This window comes from Vicia villosa, linkage group LG3 (genome assembly GCF_029867415.1).
Source record: "Vicia villosa cultivar HV-30 ecotype Madison, WI linkage group LG3, Vvil1.0, whole genome shotgun sequence".
Classification (NCBI taxonomy): Eukaryota; Viridiplantae; Streptophyta; class Magnoliopsida; order Fabales; family Fabaceae; genus Vicia; species Vicia villosa.
In genome coordinates, this window is record NC_081182.1 from 213,206,407 (window position 1) to 213,227,080 (window position 20,674).

A 20,674-nucleotide genomic window follows, 5' to 3' on the forward strand; every position below is an offset into this window, starting at 1 on the left:
TCGATTCTTCAGATTTAGGATCTTCAATCTTCTCTTTTAAATGTTCAACTTCAGTGTCAAAACTTAACTTCCATCACAAATTTAATATTTGGTCTTGCACACTTGAACATAAGTTAGTATACCTAATTGTTCTTTAGATATTTTGTTGTCATCAAAATCTTAGATATGTGGTACAAACCAATTTTATTCCAACATTGGCTTGAGGTTGGGCATGCTTTTTGGCTCATTTATGTTGATCTAGATTGGTGAACCCCATAAGATGCTTTAGAGGCCAGGGGGAGCTCTCTTGAGCTTAAATATTAATTAAATGAGATTTTTAGACATGCATATAGTCCCCAAGCACGAGGGCCATGGAGACGAGATACTTTATGAGAGTTCGGATGGTACACACTCTCTTAAGCATGAGACGCGTAGGGAAGAGATGCTTTAGGAGAGAATACATGTAATACATAGCCCCTTAAGCATGAGATCCGCATGGACAAGATACTTTATGTGAGAGACCTGATTATACATAGTCTTTTAATCGTTATTTCCCTAATATTGAGGTCAGGCATAATTTAGCTAACCAGGCCTCAATATTGCATGTCGAGTTGATCTAAGAATGATGATGCCAGACCTTGATATCTTATGGTAGATTCTTTTTATATTATAACCTGACTCTTTCTTGGGCTATCGAGGTCTCTAGTTGGTACCCATAAGATAATAGGATTAACATTACACAGCCTCCAAAGCACAAGGCGTGTAGAAGCGAAATGCTTTAAGTGGAAGGTCTTGAAAATACAATGCCTCTTATACGATAAAAAGGATTTATCTGGCCATACACGTTGGGGCAACAAAAGAATGGTAGATAAGAATATAGTAGAAAAACTATTTTGCAATTTGAATTTTTATGGATGATTTTTTTCTTGTTGCAATAGAACTTACAATACTTTTCTATAAGTAGCTTTCTATAAATAGTAGAGAATAGAGAAAATGAGAAGATGTAAGTTATGAAACTACATAAAATACAATAAAGTCCGTGTTATGTTTGTAACCACTAGAAAATACATAAATTGTCACAAAGAAAATATAATTAAAATTGACTATACATGTTACTAATTAACTAACATTTAACACCCCCCTCTTAATTTGTAATCATGATAGCATCCTTTGATATATGTCCACCCGCTTTGATAGTTGTTATTGGAGCAAGAGTTCCAGCATGGCCAACCTTCTGTTTGAGCTTTTTTAATAAACACATAATAGATCCCATACTCTCGTACTGTTACATGAATTTTATAACAATAGGTTTTCCTACATTATCGAAATATGTAACTGCAAGTAGAAATGTGCATCTTTTTTCAATAATCATAATACTCAACTGTAAATAATTTATTCAGCTTCAACAAAATATACAAATATGTGCTTCACGGCTGACAATACATCAATCATGCCATTAACACATATATTTCATCTCAAACTGTAATTCATATTTTTAATAAATGGTTACATTACAGTATTGTGATTCAAATTTTAATGTTTCAATCCTCTACTTCAATTTTACTTCCTGTATCAAAAGAATATTGAATATGTTCTTATAACAACAAGTACAATGAATTTAGTTACAAATAATTAATTAAGTACAATAACTAACTTAATAATGATCAAAGACCAGATGTAAATGGCACAGAAGTAGTAGCCAACCATGACGGGCCTGCGAGAAGCCCGGATACAGTAAACTTTGAAGCTTCATTTGGGCTTGTAATCACATGAAACCCGGGCCATTTCACTCTGTCTTTTGTTGCCGAGCCTGGCCCGTAATTTTCATACTCTCCATAATATAATGTATCTTGAGCAAAATCAGTGTCACCCCATGGAGACCAACCCAACGGACTCACTAAAGTGTCCATAAAAGTTTTCATCACCATAACTCTTGAGTATTGTTGCCAAGGCCGACCCAAGTAAGTTTTGTACTTGTCGACAACGGGTTTTAGATCCGATGCAGCCCTAATTTGACAATTGTGGAATGAAATTCCGGTGTTTTGGAATGGATCGCCTCGACCTTGGGCTGTGATCATGTTACACTACAAGAAAATTGACTTTTTGTGACACTCAAAAAGTGTCACTAAAAGTCAATAATCCGTAGGTAAAAAGCTTGCAGACATTGAGTGACGCCCACCCCTAGCGTCAATTATAAGGGGGTGTAATGCTACGGTATAATAAGTGTCACGATAGCTTTTAGCTACGGGCAAATATTTATCTGAATGTCACTATATCATAGGTTACTGTTACAAATATTTCTCTTTTTACCTACAGTTTTAGTTTTAATAAGTGTCACTAGAACTCTCTTAAATAATATTTTTTAATTTACCAAAATATAATAAAATTATAAATTAATTTTTTTTATAATTGAAGAATCTAATATTAAAATTCAATTACTCGGTAAAAAATTTTACAATACATTTTCTATTATTTCAATTTAAATATGACAAATTAACTTAATATTAAAATTAAACTATTATATCAATTTCAATTAAATTCAAATATTTCAATATAGTAACAAAGAATTTCAACTACATTTTCTTATTTTCTGTTTGAATAAGTATAACTAGAAAAACCACTATTTTGTATGAATCTAATCAATGACCAAGTAAAATATTCAAGAGGATTCAACAGAAGCACCATAAGCACCAGCTTTCATGTATCTACAATTTTGAATGGTAATGTATCTTCACTTTCATATATTTGAATCTAAATTGTGGTCAATAGGTGACACAAAATCAAACCTCTTCAGCTATAGCTCGTAAGACCTCGTTAATTTGTGGATCTTCAGAAAAGAAAACCGCATTTGAAGAACAGAAACTAGATTTCCAAGCTAGAACTAGCATGCCGGGGAAGCTTGCCAAGACAACGCACTCGTCCTCTCTTTTCAGGTCCTTTAACCTTTGAATAAGCATCATTCTTCCAGCTTGTAGAATCTTTGGTGGCTTGAGAATCATGTGAGCTGCCTTCCTCCTCTACCATATGCTTCTAAATAGCACATTACAAAACAATAGCATTTTGTTCAAATTCTGCTATACTGAAGTGCTGCAATAGCCTCTAATTAAGAACTTTGTAAATGTGTCAATAGATTAATTTGAGCACTCCATAACTACCACGTGTAATGGCTATCATTCATGTTATAGGGGGAAATAAATGATACACTCAAGCACAGAGGAGCAACAGTTACTTACAGAGTCAATTACCCAATCAAGTCATCTTTGACAAAGTTCACAGCAGCATTAGATTTGGTAAGCTCCCCAAGTTTGGTATCAAAAGAAAGATCAACACCAACAGAAAGGGCATTAGTTCCAATAACGCTAGAAAAGTTGACAATTGGGTTTGCTTTCAACCCAACACTGCTGCTTATTCCAGCATGTTCGTGCTAGTATTGAAGTTCCACCTGTTTCATGAAACAGAACAAACAATTTATTGCCACGAACGAATACGATGCAAGAGCTCTTCTATCCGAAAATTCTAATGATAATGCTTTCTCAAACTATGTAAGTTTCACTATAGACAAATATATTTTCTTTGATTTTTGAAAGATGTTAAGTAAAATGGTTGACTATCTTACCTTTCCAGATGTTTGCTCAGGAACTTTGAAGCTTAAAATAGCCTTCACACCAGGAGCAGGTTCGTTGACAGTGATAGTTGTGAAAAGCTGGATTGTGCAAAGATTAATCAGAATTGAGTGAATTGATCATAAGAATATGGAGGTCATAAATAGGTCAGAGTAATTTAAGATAAAACTAAATTTAACTGCCAAGAGTACAAGAATTTTGGTCTGGTTTTACATGTAAAGAAAAAACAGTTCAAAACAAAAGAATCAAAATTTAAACAACTTTTATATACCAAAGGAACAAGGTCATTTGTACACAGAAAGATGCAATAAGAGAGAGAACAGGTAGATCAACCTACAAATCCTTAAGAGACCCAAAATTTTGCAATCTTAGCCAGACATTGTTTAACATGCATAGATGACATGTGTAAGTTTACAAAAATATATCTAAATATTTGTTTTGAAATTTTCTATTAAAAACAATTGATCTGGACATAGCAACCAATGTTTGAGAAATTAAGCAGCACTTTAATTATACCTAGCAAGCATAGGATGGTGTATAAGTATGTGTATGAATTAGTTTATCATGCAATATAAAATGAAAGTATAGAATGGATTGCTACCTATGTCTAGATCTCGGATAAAATATGATTATGTATATGGTCTACGTAAAACAACTCAATGTTGCAGGTAGTAGTTCTACATGCTATCGTAAAATATGATTAAACCAACAAACAGAACCTTTTGGTACAAGGCATGCAAATCAGAAAGAAGTATATACGATATTATTGCTTATAGCAGAGAATGATAACTATTGAAACAGGAATGTTAAACTCACGTTAGAACTTGTGTAAACTTTGATATCAGTAGTGATGTTTTTGTTCTTCAACTGGGTATTAACATCACCCAAAAACAGTTCACCTTTCTTGGTTCCTGAGGATGTTATAGCCTGTACGACATGATAAAAAGTGAGTATAGGACAAAAATTGCCAAACAGAGGTTTTAAAACCTTATACCATCATACAACAAACATATGACTGTAATTAAGGCACATCTCATTTATGGAAAAGACTATATGCAAAGACTAATCTGTGTTAATAAAAGAATTTTGATTCATTAAAAACTGGATACCTCAAAAAGGAGTTGTGTTTCTATGTTGACACATGACACTTCAATGTCTAATGGGACACATATGAACCCACATGACACTTCAATGTCTATGTAGTATGCATGTGCCCATGCTTTCTAGATGAAGAGTACATAATAAACACAATCTCACCTAGTGCCAGCTCTGGGTCATCAACAGATGCTTCTGACATATATGTATCTTTTACGTCATGGCCAACTGTGGGTTCATCCATTGACATTGCAAGCGCTTGCTGCAGTAGGGCATTCTCATCATCCTGATTTCATTTGAAGGTCAGCTATTGTTTATTGTCCAGTTATGGAAATAATCAAATAAAAAGCACAGCATGAAGAAACATTTATTTTTGTGAAAAAGTTAAATATTTGATGTAGTTCATATCATCTAAGAAAGAGGTGTTAGGGTTAGGCTTCACTTGGAAAAGCAAAATGCTAACAGTTTCTAAGCTGACTGGACTACATACAACTCTAGATGTGTCTCAAAGAATGGCAAACTGAAAATAAGTTTAAGTGCCAGGGTTACTCATTAGAGCTTATGATGGTAAAGTACATAATTCATTGAGATACAGGGTATAAAGGCGAAAAAATATCAAATTGATGAAGCTTTGAAAGAGATAAAGATGGAGATGGAAGTGAACTGATGAAGGTGATTCCATCTCAGACATTAAAACCACTGAAAGGAGGAGCAAGTACAGCAGTATGAAGAGAGAAAAATAAATTAAAAAGGACAAATAATGGCAAGAGTTCAGTTCAGATTGTACCCAAAGTTGGATCCTTAACTATAATATATATTTATGAAGTTCCAATTACACCTTCACTGAAAGGAGGTGATATCCTAGGAAAATCAAAGTGAACCCTTGACAGACACACTATCTTCCTTGGAAAGTTTCAAGTTTTGCATGCCTTTGTAATTTACTAACTCTAGAATTAAAAAAAAAATATATCTGAATGTAGTCTTACAAACAATTATATGGTTTTAGATAATTGTGCTTAGGCATTAAATATGTTACTGGTCACCATATAATACTCTCGAGTCTTATCAAAATTTAGTCCATTCAAAAAATTCCATTGATGTTTGGTACCCAATTTGATGATATCATGAACCAAAATCAATAAAACTTTTCATAAAAATCACCAAATTGAGGAATACGCATCTATGAAAATTAGTGGATCAAAACACATAGACAAATATAACAAAGATACCAACCATCAAGTCAGTTGTCTTATTCTCTGCTTCAGAAGTTGATGTACTGGCACACTCAATCATTGTCGCATCTTGAGAGCCGGCTTGTTGCTCACCTCCTTTCTCTTGTTTGGCAGCATCCTCTGCAGCCTTTTTGGCAGCTGCTTCCTGCCTGGCTCTTTCCTCTTCCATTGAAACTCTTAAGGCAAGAGCCAATTCAGGATCCAAGTTTGGATCCACACGAAAATCATATCCAGATGCACCCCCAGCTGCAGCGGCCGCTGCAGCAGCAGCAAAACCACTTCCACCTTCCCCATCGCAAGTAAAAATTGGTGTACTGTCACAGCACAACATCACACGAATAACATGATAGTAAATAAACCATTTTCCTTATCCATAGATACCTGTTATCAGTCAGTTCACATATATATTTATACAATAGAGTGAATGAAAAAGCTAGTAACTAACACTATTATAGTGTGTCTCAATCTTTGCTATGTAAATCTATTTCTGCTACTACTTCACAAGTGCAGAGCTGATGAGTAAATCTATTTATATTCTGAGCAGGTTAACAAGCATTGTGAGTAAACTTCCTAACAAAAGCATGTTAACAGCTTTTCTCAATCACAAATAATGAAAGTTTTATAAAGGAGTAAAGGTAATTTGTACACAAAACAGGTAATGCGCGGAAAATTTCATCCTATAAATTTAATACAAGGCTAACTATAAGTAGAGTACATTATACTTGGCCGTGTATATCAGAGACAAAAACTGCATAGAAAATACTTGTATCTATGCAATTTAGACATTTTCACTTCCACCTGCTATTCAATCTTTCATCACCTAGTTACAATATTATATTGATTTTTATCATACATACTAGTATGAGAACATAACTAATTCTAGCACTAAACAAGCATAAAAGATAGCACTCTAGCCTACCAATATCCACAAAACTAAAATCCGGAAGACGAAGAAAATTAAGCAGAGATGTAGAAATTGAATCTAAATGACATTGCTGAATAATAAGACATGAATTTTAGAATACTCTCACTATGGTTTAACCTAATAAAAACTTCTAATCATTTTTCTCATCTTTCACAAATCATCAAACAACAACAACCACTACACTGTCAATGATGAAGAAAATAAAAACCATCGAAATCGTAAATTGATTTCAGGATACATAAATTAACTACACAAGAAATTGAAAGCAATCGTGAATACATATAGTTATGGTTTCCAATGATTTCAATTACACAATAATGTAATTTCAGGATAACACAATTACGATTCGGTGCAATTTGAGAGGGTGAGAGAAAACCTTAGAAAGAAAGAGTCGAGTTGTGTGGCGGCGGTTGAACAGAGAGTTGACGGTGGCGGCGGTTGAACAGAGAGTTGACGGTGGCGGCGGTTGAAGAGAGTTGACGGTGGCGGCGAGAGTTGACGGTGGCGGCGAGAGTTGACGGTGGGTTCTACAATTTCAGATTTACATCGCTTCCACAAGCAAGTTGCAAGTTGCAAGCTGAAATTGAAATGAAAATGACAATACTACCCTGTTTGTCCTAATTAGTATAAAAACATGTATTTTATAATTTTTAATTAATTTTTAATTTTTTAATTAATAATTAGTAAAGTTGAGTTTTGACAAATGAAAAAAAAAATTAAGTTTTATGTTTTTTTAATGAAAATAATAATTTTATAATTTATAAAAAATATATTATTTATTTATAATATAAAATTATATAAAAATTTAATAAAGTAAACTATAGCCGTAGGTAAAAGTAATATGGGTGTAGGTAAAAGTAATATATAAAATTATTGAAAAAATTAATAGAATAAATATATCCGTAGGTAAAAGTAATATGACTGTAGGTAAAAGTAACATGTAGTGACAAAAATTAAGCGTCACTAAATCTGGGTGTCACAGTAGGTCAGTTTTCTTGTAGTGTTAGCTTGACCATCTAAAGGTTTTCTCGCAAAAATGTTACAATTTTGGAATACTACTGCGGCGTTGCCAAAGATGAAATCTACGGTGCCGTAGATGTAACATTGTCTGTAAAATTGACGTTGTGCATGAGTCATGAGAGTGTCTTGATAACCTGATATGGCACAACGGTAAAAGACCGAGAGATCTGAGGCTGATCGTAGTGCCACTGCTTGACCCTTGTGTGGACCAGCTGTATTTTGGAAGGTTATATCACGCGCAATGAAGTGAAGTCCATCAATACCTGAATTTAAATCAATCAAGAATAATTATTTAAAATTTCAAATCCATAAAACATAAACACAAATATCAGACACGATGAAATATATAGATCCGAAAAATTACAAATAGAAAAATGAATATAACTCACCCGCTGTTGCTGAGCTATAAGTAGTATAACCTCCTTGAACACTTCTAGAACTTGTTATTATGGTATTTTGCATTCCATCACCAACCAACATAATGTTATCATTATGAACATTAACCTCAATATTTTCTTTATAAACACCTTTCTTCACATGTATCACAAATCTTGCTTTATATTTTCTCTTAGCAGCATTATCCAAAGCAGCTTGCACTGTCTTAAACTGTCCCGAACCATCTTTTGCCACCACAAGATTGAACTTTAGTGGAGAATTAGATCGCAAAAGCTTCCGCTCATGCTTCGAAAACCAACTTGGAAATGACCTTTCTTCTGTTTCTACACATAGATTAAGAAATTTCGATTAGTTAAGACTCCATCGTTGAGTAAATACTTACAAATAATATTCTAAATATTTAAAAAATATTACCTTTGTTGTGTTTCAAGAAATACATATTGATGGCTAAGGTGTTCCTTATCATCTCAATGACATTGTTATGAACAATGTAATTGAAATCTTGCGCATTGAGTTCTAAAGCTCCATTTTTACATGTTTCAATGTTGGTGAGAGAAGTTGTGAGCCATGTTTGTGCATCACTTGGTGAACATATTTTGTTTCCATTGTTTAATCCTTCAAGTGTACGATTGAGATGAAAGATTGTGTTTTCGAATAGCTTCAAACAATCACCATGAACAATTTTATGCTCCACCGATGCGTTTTGTTGTGATTCCTTTTGCATGATAAGAGATTGTTCTAAGGCTAGTTGAACAAGCATTCTTCTAAACTCAACTCTATGTTTGATTTTGAAATGATTCTTCATTTGAGTTGTATAGTGTTTGCATGGTTGAGGATGTGGTGTTTGGTTACACCACCAATCTATGTTTTTTGTGGAAGGTACTTTTCTTGAAGAGACTATTGAGATAATTGAAGAAAGTAGTAAAAGTATGATGAATATTTTCCCAAAGATTTCCATGATTCTAAAGAAGAATAAATGAAGTGTGTAGAAATGATAAGAGTTTATGTGTATAGATTATGACTTTGTTGATTTGTATTTGGTATTGACTTATGAGAATGAAAGCTATATATGTGTATATATATTGATGATTTTTAGTAGGTGGAGTGTGAAGGTTAAAAACGTGTGGAATGAATTGAAAGTGATAATGAAGAATGACACAGATACAAACCATTGATGCAATTGCAAGTAAGAATTAATTGAATATAGGAATAAAATGTTATCTATTAGAAAAAATTGCATTACTTAATAGTTGAAGCCTTGTAGCTTGAAAGTGCAAGAAAAACAAGTGTCTTAAGGAGGATTCACATAATTACATTCTTAAGATTACTTATAAATGCATTATTCAAGGGTAGAGGAATGATAGTGTCTTTGAACATAGTAACCAATTTTACTTGGTAGGCTTTTGTAAGAGTTTGTTGAAGTATAAGTATTTTTGTAGGGTGTACGTAATCCATCTGATTTTAGTTTGCATATTAAGCAATTGAAGGAAATATGTGTGCGGTTTTGACCAAAATTTTGTCAACTCACTTTTATGTATTTAACTAATTAGACTCATTTTTAAATTATTGACAATATAGTTTGGCATTTTTTTTTCATAATCAGCTATAATTAGTATTTTTTTTTCCTACAGAAGGCCCTCCAAAATTTGATTATAATTTAGGGGATTTGCCACCTTTCAAATGTATCGGGTACTCCCCAATTTTCGATAATACGAGAAATATAATGTCAACTGTGAAATTCTGGTGCAGCAGACCCAGATGTCAAATCGGATGTCGAGACATCTAGTCTGTCATAAAATATACAGGCAAGGTAAAATCAGTTTCATGCAGTACTGAAAAGTAAATTACACAAGTGATTGTTAACCCAGTTCGGTGACAAACACACCTACTCGGAGGACTACCAAGTCAAGAAGAAGATTTCACTATCACTAGTACTATTTTATGTAAACAACCTCTGGTTTACAGATAAAAAACCTACGGTTTACCTAGTCACTACCCAATGCAACCTTTATCTTAGAGCTCCATCTAAGACAAGAGAACCTCTGCTCACTCCCTAGTGATACCCAACTGTTACAACCCTGTAACAGCTATTTAAACAACAACTGAAATACACACTTCCATGACAATACCTAGCCAAGACTTGACTAAGAACAATAACTTTGAGTTACTTCAAAGCTTCCTCCTAGAACAATACACCTCTTGCCTACAGGCTTCAAGGTGAATACTACTTCTCTTGCTTCACAACTTCGAGAAGAACATGATGATCTTCCCACAGTCCGGGAGATTCACCTAGACAAACCCTAGACTTCTACATTTTGAGTCTTACAAAACTAGGTCACAAACCCTTATATTTATATCTTCAATATAACCTATACCCAACTGGATTTGGACCTTCAATCACAGCTAATTTGCTGTTACAAATCAGCAGTAGCTTCTGCTACAAACAAGGTCTTCAATTCCTTAGCTTCCAAGAATATCTCCTTATTTAAAAACTAAATAATCTTCAAATATTTCGATTGATTCTTCTGACCTGTTAAATCTGCGCTTCTAAGATTGCACAATATTTCCGATTATTCTGCCACTGTTAAATCCTAACAGATTTAATTGATTCACTTTAGCCTAGGTGCGATGTCGTATGCTGTTATATACAATATCTCATACGACATGTCATTCCAGATGTTGAGACATCTTAACACAACATGTCTTAACATGAGATAGGACTTCTTGCTCAATTTGTTCCTGTCAACAAGTTTCTACAGCCTATCTGCTAAACCTGGTTTTATTTGTTTTACTAAAATTAATGCCATTCCTAACGCTATAGAACTTACAAACTATAACACCCCATACATATATGTATAGAATAATATGTATATGGTATAATAGCATGGTATATGAATGTCATACATAAGCAGCGAAATAGGAAATAGTATTAGTACATCAACCAAAAGCTGTAACATCATGGTCAAAATGGTACAATCTCACAAGTACTAATACATAATTCATGATACATAAGCTCAAAAACTCAAAACACGAAAGAAATCCATGCCAAAGAAACATCTCCAAGCAAGCTAAACCATCTTACCTTTGCCTTTGTCCTACCTCGAGCAACCAGAAAAATGATAATGAAATAAAGTGAGATTACTAAATCTCAATGAGTTCCCCTATCTTATGTGTCCATTCGGTTCTACAGGACACATGCATCAATTACGAATCCACCAATGATCAAGGGTTTCCTCACTGTCATGTATAGGAAAACACAAACATCACACAACATCCCAATTGGGAGTCACTTGACCGCCCAATTAGGTTATCATATCACACAAGTATAACAACACAACCAAGTATGCCAACCCGTACCCATGTGTGGGGGATCTAGAAGTAGTACATGCCATCTAACCTAGACCACGCAGGCACACCATTAGGGAGTCGACGTCTGACACTAAGTCTCAATCTACCAAGTGCATAATGCCAAGAGACTACACAAGCACACCACTTTTGATGAATCAGGTGTGTACATCGAAAAAAGTCGGACACCTATGTGATTTACGCCTATATGGCTACACAAGCACACCCGTGGTGAGTAACCCAAGTGTAATCCTCCTACATGGCTACACAAGCACACTAATCGACACGCAAATGTGTACATCGGAAACTAAGTGCGACACCCCAATTGCACACGGATTCACCAATCCACGACTCAGGTGTGTACATCGGAAACAAAGTACGGCACCTTAAGTGATTTACGCCTACATGGCTACACAGGCAAACCTGTGGTGAGTACCCAAGTGTAATCCACCTACATGGCTACTCAATCACACCAATCGGTAACACCGGTGAGTCCCCAAGTGATTTACCACATCAGGTCTATGCCTACTTTGGCTCAAGCATACGCAACCAATCACATTCGAACAATCAATCTGAACGAATGGGAAAATAAGTGATTAACACCAAATACACATCAAGCTATAATCAAGCAAAACATATTTGTACGTTCGGCCAAAATTAACGGGTACAGACAAAACAAGTGATCACATCATATCATCACATTAAGCACATATTTATATTTATGAGAGGCATATACAAGTGATCACGTCATATCGTTCGTCAATCTATAATACACCGTATTGGTCACACGCAAGGAGAGGCGTCCCATTCATAATCGGAGCGAAACTACACTCAAGGGAAGCAAAATATAAAATTCTGCCCATTCAGATTCGCTAAGCGAAACCTAGCAAAGTCTTAGCGAAACCTAGCAGAAATGGATTTTTTTCTAGTAGAGACCTTTTCGCTAAGCAAACTAGTAACGAATCCAATTTTTCTAAGTGAGGGCTAGCGAGCTTCTAGCGAGCTCTGGCAGAAGCAAACTCAGTTTTAGAAATGGATAATTCGCTAAGTGAAAATTGCAAAACACTAAAAAAATAGAAGCAGCATAACGAAAGCCACACGTATAGATAATGTATATTATTTGATTTGATATTTTAAAAATCACAATTATAGATAATAAATTTTTATCAGTTCTTTAATATTATAGGAGACTTGATATCTAATATTTTTTTATAATTGTGAATTTTTTTTTTCAATTATGATTTTTTTAAATAATGAGAAGAGTGTTTAAATAAGTTAGTTTTATTATTAGTTAAACTAAAATATTAAATAAATATGATTATAATACTTTCATATTTTACACCTTTAAATTATATTAATTTTAGAATTTTTTTTACTATTTTTAAAATATTTAATTTTAAATTTTGTCTCAGGCCTCTAGATGCGTTGGGCCGGTCCTGCGTGCACCATCTGTTGATACTAAAGAAATGGTGAAATATAACAACTTTGAGCTGATGATTTATGCAGATTTGAAGGTTAAGTGGAGAACATATCACTGCATGCTAACCAAGGAAATAATCGGATTTGATGTGAAATTATTTATATTTATCGATGATATAATCAAGATGTTGAAACGTCCATAATTATTTAATACTGTTTAAGTTTTATTATTTATTATTGCTTTGTTAAGCTATGTTATTTTCAATTATGTTATTATCAGTGTTAAGTTATGTTAATTCCGCAATAAAGAAATGTTAAATGATTATCTAATAAAATGTTAAGTTAAAATGTCAGTAATATACAAATAATATATGAATAATACAAAAATAATAAAATATGTATAGATTCCCTATGAGCTATGTGTGATATCTTTGATGCCAAAGTATAAACCTCACCAACTGAGTTTACCAAACCCATGAGATTATTTGTAAGTACCAATATCATTTGCAGACCTTGTTGGTCAGCCACACCAGGTGGAGGCGATGACACATAATCGGAAAGTTGTACAACATCGAAAGGTCCAACATCATCCACATACTTAACAGGTGGAATGATGCGAGGGTGTGATACTGTAGATCAGTACCACTCTAAGTAATCACTCACACACTTCCCAGGGAACTCACTCTCTACCGCATTATCTATAATATCATAGGTATAATTGACAATGTTAGACATAAACCAGGACTAGTCGAGGGATGTCTTGAACATGCCCAAACTGGCGTATATACCTCTCATGTAAGTATCTAACCACTGAGGTCTCATATCGCAGATAACCAAAAAAAAAGAAAGTGCCATCAAACTTCCGATGCAGTCCATGGTCAGTGTAGGGTGTCTAATGTGAGTGCACTTACCTATTAGATGTTTTGAATGATGTCAAAACTAGGAAAACTTTAGCATTTATGTATATTGAATGATATCTCCGAGTCATCATGTGCATCTTTGCATTAGGAATCTTAGAATGCACTTAAAACATGTTTGAAAAAGATATCATGCATAAAAATGGATTACATAGCATCGAAAATCAATTTCATGCTTCAAAAATCATTTTTTGCTCAAAACACAGTTCTTTGTGTCGACATATATAAGATTTTCAGGTCGATACATGTGCTGCAAGATCATTGTGGATTTGGGGGTTATTTTAATAAGAAAACTGAGCTGGGGTTTTCGATCAAGATCATTGGAATTTGAAGGTTTTGAATAGAACTACACAAATTGGATTTGATCGAGGGAAAGAGTATGAAGAATGAGAGGTTCTTGCAAAGGAGTAGTGTGAAACGGTAAATCAATTTAGTAAATATTGGGTGACAATAATTTGAAGTTGTATTTGACCGAGTGAAAGCTTTGAAGAACGACAGTGTCTTACAAAGGAGTAGCATTAGACAATGAATCAATTAGTATTATCGGGTGACAATAATTCACAATTTGGATTCGACCAAGTGAAAGCTTTGAAGAACGATAGTTTCTTGCAAAGAAGTAGCGCAACATAGTAAATCATGATGGTATTGTTGGGCGAATTGATCAAGTCAAGATCAAGGGAAGAGAAAGAGTTAGAATCATCATCAAACTTAGGGTTTGTAGGGATGGATTGCTACATTTCTCTTGTGAATAATATTTTACAAAGTAAGAATCATTATCTCAATTCCAAATTGGAATAAGGGACATACATATCCATAGCGAGGACGATCGGTGAACTTCCTAAATAACTTCTCATGCTCTCTCTCTCTCTCTCTCTCTCTCTCTCTTGCATTTAAATTTCCATTGTCAAATTGTTAAACACATTGATTGAGCGATAGATTCGTAATAATTTTCCAGTAACTATTTGAAAACGTTGTTATCTTGTTGATTTCCTTACAATCAATTAGATTGTAAGAGGATTTAGATATCAGTAACCTCAAAGGAAAAATCTCAAAAATCAATCGCACGCCAAGTGTTTGATAATTTAACATTTTAAATTTTTGTGTTAAATTTCATTGGGAATTGGTTGCTTAGTGATTACATTAAAACTGTCAATATGAGAATTCAAGCGTTAAATATAATTATATCATTGTTATACAATATAAACGGTTGCTGTCATACCCCAAATTTGTCCTACCCTTTAACTTTTATCTGGCTTAGGTTTTGCATTCATGTACATACATCGCTTAGGTCATAACTCACACTCATGCATTCATATCATAGGTGTTATTCAAGGGCTAGCAAGATAAAGCTCTGTTGCAAAGAAGTTTGATCAAAGAATCACGTGGCTCTATGTTCATTGAAGTCCTCCTGGATTGGGGTGTCTCTCTGCTTCAAATCAGGGCATTGATTAGAGGGTACAAGCTTGCAAACCATCTGGTTCTTTAAATCAGGGTTTCTTTGACCAAAGTCAACCAGTTGACTTTCTGGTCAACATTTAATCAGAAGTGGCTTCTATGTGTGGAAAACTTCTCATACTGACTGCGTGGATGTGCTTGTTTGATAGGATGTGAGTGGAAGAGATTTAATCGGGAATTTCATTAATAGTCGGAAAAATCGGAACAGTTGACTTTTGGGTCAAAATCGGGAAAATCATTCAAATATTGACTTTTGGTGGAAAATTAATCAAGAAAAGTCGAGGAATGAATAAAATCGAGAGTTCGACAAGAATCGCCAAAAATAGAAAAAATGGCTAGAAATGGAAAGTTCTCATACTTAGAAATTTTTTGTTCTTAAAAAGTCTAATGAGCAGTCAACTTCACCATCAGTTTACACGTGTCAGAAGGCATTATTTCAGAAAATGTTCAACATCAATATTGTTCATCTCATGGAGATGAACAACTTTGTAGTTGAGTGTTTTTCAATTTGAAGCATGTTTTAAAAGATACAAAAGAGAGAAGTTTGAAGAAACACACTTGGTTCAAGACAAGTTGCTGGGCAAGTTTCTGGGCACACGCAAACAATTTGACAAACAGGTGGTGTGCCATATATGACTCCAGTTTTAGAGCATTAAAAGAACTTTTCGTATCCAAACATGGTAAGCAGATCTCCCTCTCCATGTCCTCTACACAATTAACCAAGAATCAAGTCAATTGAGTGGATATTGAATGCTCTATGAAGCTCCAAAGTCTCGCCCTCGCAATGTTGAAACTACGGATCTGGCTGGGCACAATCTCAGGGCACGCGCGCAGCATTCCATCAAACACGTGTTGGGCAATTTCTATGTTCAATTTGAAAGAGTTACAAGCATATTCTAAATCCAATCCAAACATCAATGTGTTCTACTCCATGCCTCCTATTTGAGGATCCAAAGATCATTGATTTTGGCTGCGTGATTGGAAAGATACAAGGCCCCAAAGTCACGCTCTCGAAACTGTTGTAAGGTGGTTCATTGACTAGGGCACGCTTGCGGGCAAGTCCAGTTGCGAAAGACCGAGTTCCAACACTTTTTGAATGAGTTCCAGCCCTCAAGTCAATGTGCTCTAAACACCAAAGTTGTTCAATTCATAGCTATCTACATTTTTGTAGTTGAAAGTATTTTCAAATGGTGCTTGAATCAAAGGTTATAAGGGCAAAAAGATGGCGATTCAATGTCGGCAATTTGCTTAAGTTCCCGGCAGATTTTCCAAACTTATCAAACACGTCCCTTGTCTTTTTCACAGCGATTTTTGAAGGAGTTTTAACTATCATTTCAGCTCGAAGATAACAGGGGAATTGCTCTATCCCATCTCCTCTTTCAATTGATGCCCTGATCATATCATTTTGGCTGAGGGAGTCATAAGATGTAAGGCTTTAAAGTGTTGTATTCGGAATTGCAGTATAACTCACATGAGGCAAGTCACCGCATATTACTCATTTAGCCACACAATCCATGCACCATGCTTGCAATCAACTGCATGTCACCCATGCAACCAGTCCTCAAATGCATACAACTTGTTCATTAAGTTTGGAGAGAGTTATAAGCTATAAGCTCCACACTCATGATACACTTTCTTCATGCAACACCACCTCACTATATAAACAACTCCATTCACAACACACTCTGATTTTTTTCTCCATTTTCTTCAAAAACTCTCTCCTCACTTCTCTCCTCGCTCTCGGTTCTCTCTCCCCACTCTCCTTCAAAGTTTGTTACATTTTGTAACAAACCTCAACCTCCATAACCGAACCACCACTCTTCATACTCCATGGTGCTCCATCACCACCTTCACCAACCTCTTCCCTCATCAACCTTCAATACTCTTCATGGAACCTCATCCCTCCCATTGATCATCTCCATTCGCAGCAACACCATGGCAACATAGTCCTTCAATCTTCATTCCCAATCATCAGTAACGAGTGCGAAGCAAAGAAGCAGATCTGAGTTCTACTCCAACAAGCACAAGACTCCGAGTTCATTTCTCAGAGGTCGAATCCAAAGCTTCGGTAAAGTCGACATCATCATCGCCGAGGATGGAGCATTGAGAGCTCAAGGTATCGGATTACAGCTCGTGGAACTCTCTGCATAATTCCGAATCAAGAACGCCTTCAGGTTAGATTCTCTAGCTCCTCTAGCATCGTAAATCACATGTGGTAAATCATGGAGCATTCTTGTTGCGATCTTGAGCGTTTTTCATATCTTTGATGAGTAGGTTCGGCTTCCTCAAAATAACTGTGATTGGAACGTAGAGTTTGCTTGCTCCTAACTCTATGAATGATTAGAATCGTGATGATGTGTTTAGTTTAGGTTCTAATGGAAGTTGTTCAAAGTTAGGGCTTTGAAAATGTGCTTAGTCCGAATTTTATGGAAAGAATTAAAGAAAACTGAGTGCAGATTTGGATTCAGAGGAAAATTTTGAGTCAGGAGGTGGTAGACTTCGAAGTTCACGGACATTTCGTTTTTCCGGCGAAGGTTGTGCCGGAGAAGATGACCGGAACAGTAGGTTCCGGCATCTGTTCTTTTTCTATCTTTTCCGAGCAGCTGAGGTGGCGCAAACCCATTGGTCTCTAGGGACTGGTTTTTTATTCCGTTTTATCCTTAGTGCAATCATTGGGGATGGAGATGTTAACATCCTAGTGGCTGGGAGTTTATTTTGTCATGTAGTGATTTAAAGTACCTTGACCAATTGATATGCTATTATTAATATTTGATGTCACGTTACATGTCAATAACCACATGGTAGAAGAATGATTACAGGCTGAATAATAAAATGGAAAGAAGTGAGAGGTGAGTTGGGCCATGCATTTGGGCCTTCTCATCGTTTCTGAATCATACCCCTCCGTTGCTGGCGCACCATGTATGCCTGGATTGGGCCTCTACGCGCCCATGCTTCCTCCACCTCCTGTTTCTGGCCCAGAATGCATTTAACATGGTTTTAGCTCATTTAGAAACTACTAATGCACCCCCAGGCAGTCCAAACTTCTTTTCTTGTAAATTTTGTTTTCTTTTGCTTCTTAAGTCCTTTTTTAAACCAAATAAAAGTATAAAAAATGATGTTGGGTATTTTAGAGTGTGTGAATAATTGTCATAAATTTTGTTGATTTTTCTTAATTGTTTTAGTCCTTTTAATAAGTCTTTTTCTTCACAATACATTTGAATTTCCTTGGATTAACACTTCTTTGTAAATAACTCTCTAATAGACTTAGGAATTATTTTTAGTCCCGATTTTTTTGCATAGAATTAATGGATGCATGTGTGCTTATGAGTATCATTTGTTTGCTATAATTCTCAATTTTATTTGTCGCGTATTGATTGTCCTTTACCTATTCCATGTATAGTTTTTGTTAATAAATTGCATAGTTCTTTTATTATTTTCGATTTCCTGGTATAGACAACTTAGATTAGATTTAGAAATAGTTCCCTTCCTTCATTCTTTTTCTTTTCAACTCTTAAAATACTTAATAAATATCGATGAAGATCATACCGTTACTACATTTCATAGTAGGAAAGAAATGATTGGGGTGTAGGCCTCGATGTATGTTCTTTCCTACTTAGCGGAGAAGAAATGATTGAGGTGTGAAGCCTCGATGTATTTCTTAACCGTTATTTAGAGAAACGATCGTGGTGTAGGCCTCGATGTGCACTCTCTAAATATTCACAAAAAAAAACTCTTTTTGTATCTCCTTTACTTAGCGGAGAAGAAATGATTGAGGTGTGAAACCTCGATGTATTTCTTAACCGTTATTTAGAGAAACGATTGTGGCGTAGGCCTCGATGTGCGTTCTCTAAATATGCAAAACAAAACTCTTTTTGGTATGATCTAAGTCACAAAGTTAAAATCCCCATAAAAAACACCAACCAAAAACACTTCAAAAAAACCTAATGAATGATCAGATTTAACACAAAGTAAGGAAGTGATGCGAGACCTTGTAGTGGGTTCTCGTCATCATGGAATTACCCTAAAAGACACAAACCAATCTCTCTTTTTCTTCTTTTCTTAAGGGCAAGTTATCTCCGCTCCATTGCATCCTAGGCTGTCCCCTTGTGCAAGAGTGTGAGCGTTAACGCCGCCCAACTAAAAAACACAAAAACAAACAGAAAATCTTTAGCCGAGCTACGGTAACTCTGATTCCTGAAAAGGATACGTAGGCAGCGGGGTAGGGCCCGTGCGAGTACAATTCTTTATTTTCCCTACATTTTGCATTCATTTCGCATTTAGACATAGACATAGTTATACACCCTTTAGATAGAAACAAACATAGGTGGATACCATCGAGTACGATGGGCGTGAGGGGTGCTAACACCTTCCCCTCGCGTAACCGACTCCCGTACCTTGATTCTCTGGTCGCAAGACCCTGTTCCTTCCTTTGTTAGGTTTTCTGATATTCCTTTCCCTTATGGGATAAATATATTGGTGGCGACTCTGTTCATTTTTCGCGAGCGTGCGACAGCTGGCGACTCTGCTGGGGATGTTGCTAGACCTGTTGCTGGTCCATCCATAGCGAGTCGATCCTAGCCTGCGTTTGTTTGTTTATTTACTGGGTGTTTATTTGTTTTATGTCTATACCTTGTATATATGTTTGCATGTTTATTTTTCTGCTTGCATATCATGTTTATTTCTGTTTGCACATCATGCATATGGATTATATTCTGTGTTCCTTGGGGTCTTCTGTTCTGTTTTGCAGGTTGGGTGGGATGTTCTATGAGGTAAAAGGCCCAATACCCAGGCTATGAGTGCACTTTAGGTACCCTAGGATAGAGTGGGAGCATGGTTTGTCTCGAGGTGTACGTCTCGGGATGGATCATGTGACTACGAGCAGAGTAGTGGTTTCAAACGGAGGTATTATCGTCACCCGCATCCGCGCTGTGATGATGCTTACCTTCGGGCGGACCGTATACTGCGTTTCATGACCTACCCTGACCTAGATTCACCTGTGAGTGGGGAGGGATATACATGACAGGTACCGTTGGTGACTATTCTGTTCTGTTGGTGACTATTGGTTCTCCTGGTATTCAAAAAGGTGTCGGACCTTTGATCTCATGACATCTGACCTACATCAATTATTCAGAAGTTTGTACAGTGGTTACTAAGATTATATGGACCGAAGATCCCATGCTTTTGCATTGCATAACATCATTATTTTGTCCGCTCCATTTATGAAAGATCCTAAAGTCTATTTCCAAAAAAAAGAGAAAAGAAAGGAAA

General features: G+C 35.6%; 2 protein-coding genes across 2 annotated transcripts; both read right to left on the reverse strand.

Moving 5' to 3' along the window:
* Positions 1 to 1,643: 1,643 nt before the first annotated feature.
* On the reverse strand, positions 1,644 to 9,296 carry LOC131593464 (pectinesterase-like). The gene is made up of 4 exons (XM_058865964.1): positions 8,685 to 9,296; positions 8,264 to 8,593; positions 7,863 to 8,137; positions 1,644 to 2,063 (listed from the first exon to the last, which is right to left on the reverse strand). Exons 1-4 carry the CDS (start codon positions 9,226 to 9,228, stop codon positions 1,644 to 1,646), a joined length of 1,569 nt encoding a protein of 522 aa, XP_058721947.1. The 5' UTR covers positions 9,229 to 9,296.
* Positions 2,507 to 8,127, reverse strand: LOC131593465 (26S proteasome non-ATPase regulatory subunit 4 homolog). Its single transcript, XM_058865965.1, has 6 exons — positions 8,009 to 8,127; positions 5,931 to 7,431; positions 4,860 to 4,983; positions 4,419 to 4,529; positions 3,596 to 3,682; positions 2,507 to 3,421 (listed from the first exon to the last, which is right to left on the reverse strand). The coding sequence occupies exons 2-4, from the start codon at positions 6,258 to 6,260 to the stop codon at positions 4,498 to 4,500; spliced, it is 486 nt and encodes a 161-aa protein (XP_058721948.1). The 5' UTR covers positions 6,261 to 7,431; positions 8,009 to 8,127; the 3' UTR covers positions 2,507 to 3,421; positions 3,596 to 3,682; positions 4,419 to 4,497.
* Positions 9,297 to 20,674: the final 11,378 nt, after the last annotated feature.

Excerpts from the sequence above, each read along its gene's own strand:
- LOC131593465 (XM_058865965.1), bottom strand. The coding sequence starts at position 6,260 with ATGTTGTGCTGTGACAGTACACCAATTTTTACTTGCGATGGGGAAGGT. Across the intron at positions 4,984-5,930 it reads ATAAGACAACTGACTTGATG|GATGATGAGAATGCCCTACT; the intron begins GTTGGTATCTTT and ends AAATGAAATCAG. Across the intron at positions 4,530-4,859 it reads TGACCCAGAGCTGGCACTAG|GCTATAACATCCTCAGGAAC; the intron begins GTGAGATTGTGT and ends CATGTCGTACAG.
- LOC131593464 (XM_058865964.1), bottom strand. The coding sequence starts at position 9,228 with ATGGAAATCTTTGGGAAAATATTCATCATACTTTTACTACTTTCTTCA. Across the intron at positions 8,594-8,684 it reads TTTCTTGAAACACAACAAAG|AAACAGAAGAAAGGTCATTT; the intron begins GTAATATTTTTT and ends ATCTATGTGTAG. Across the intron at positions 8,138-8,263 it reads TTATAGCTCAGCAACAGCGG|GTATTGATGGACTTCACTTC; the intron begins GTGAGTTATATT and ends ATTTAAATTCAG.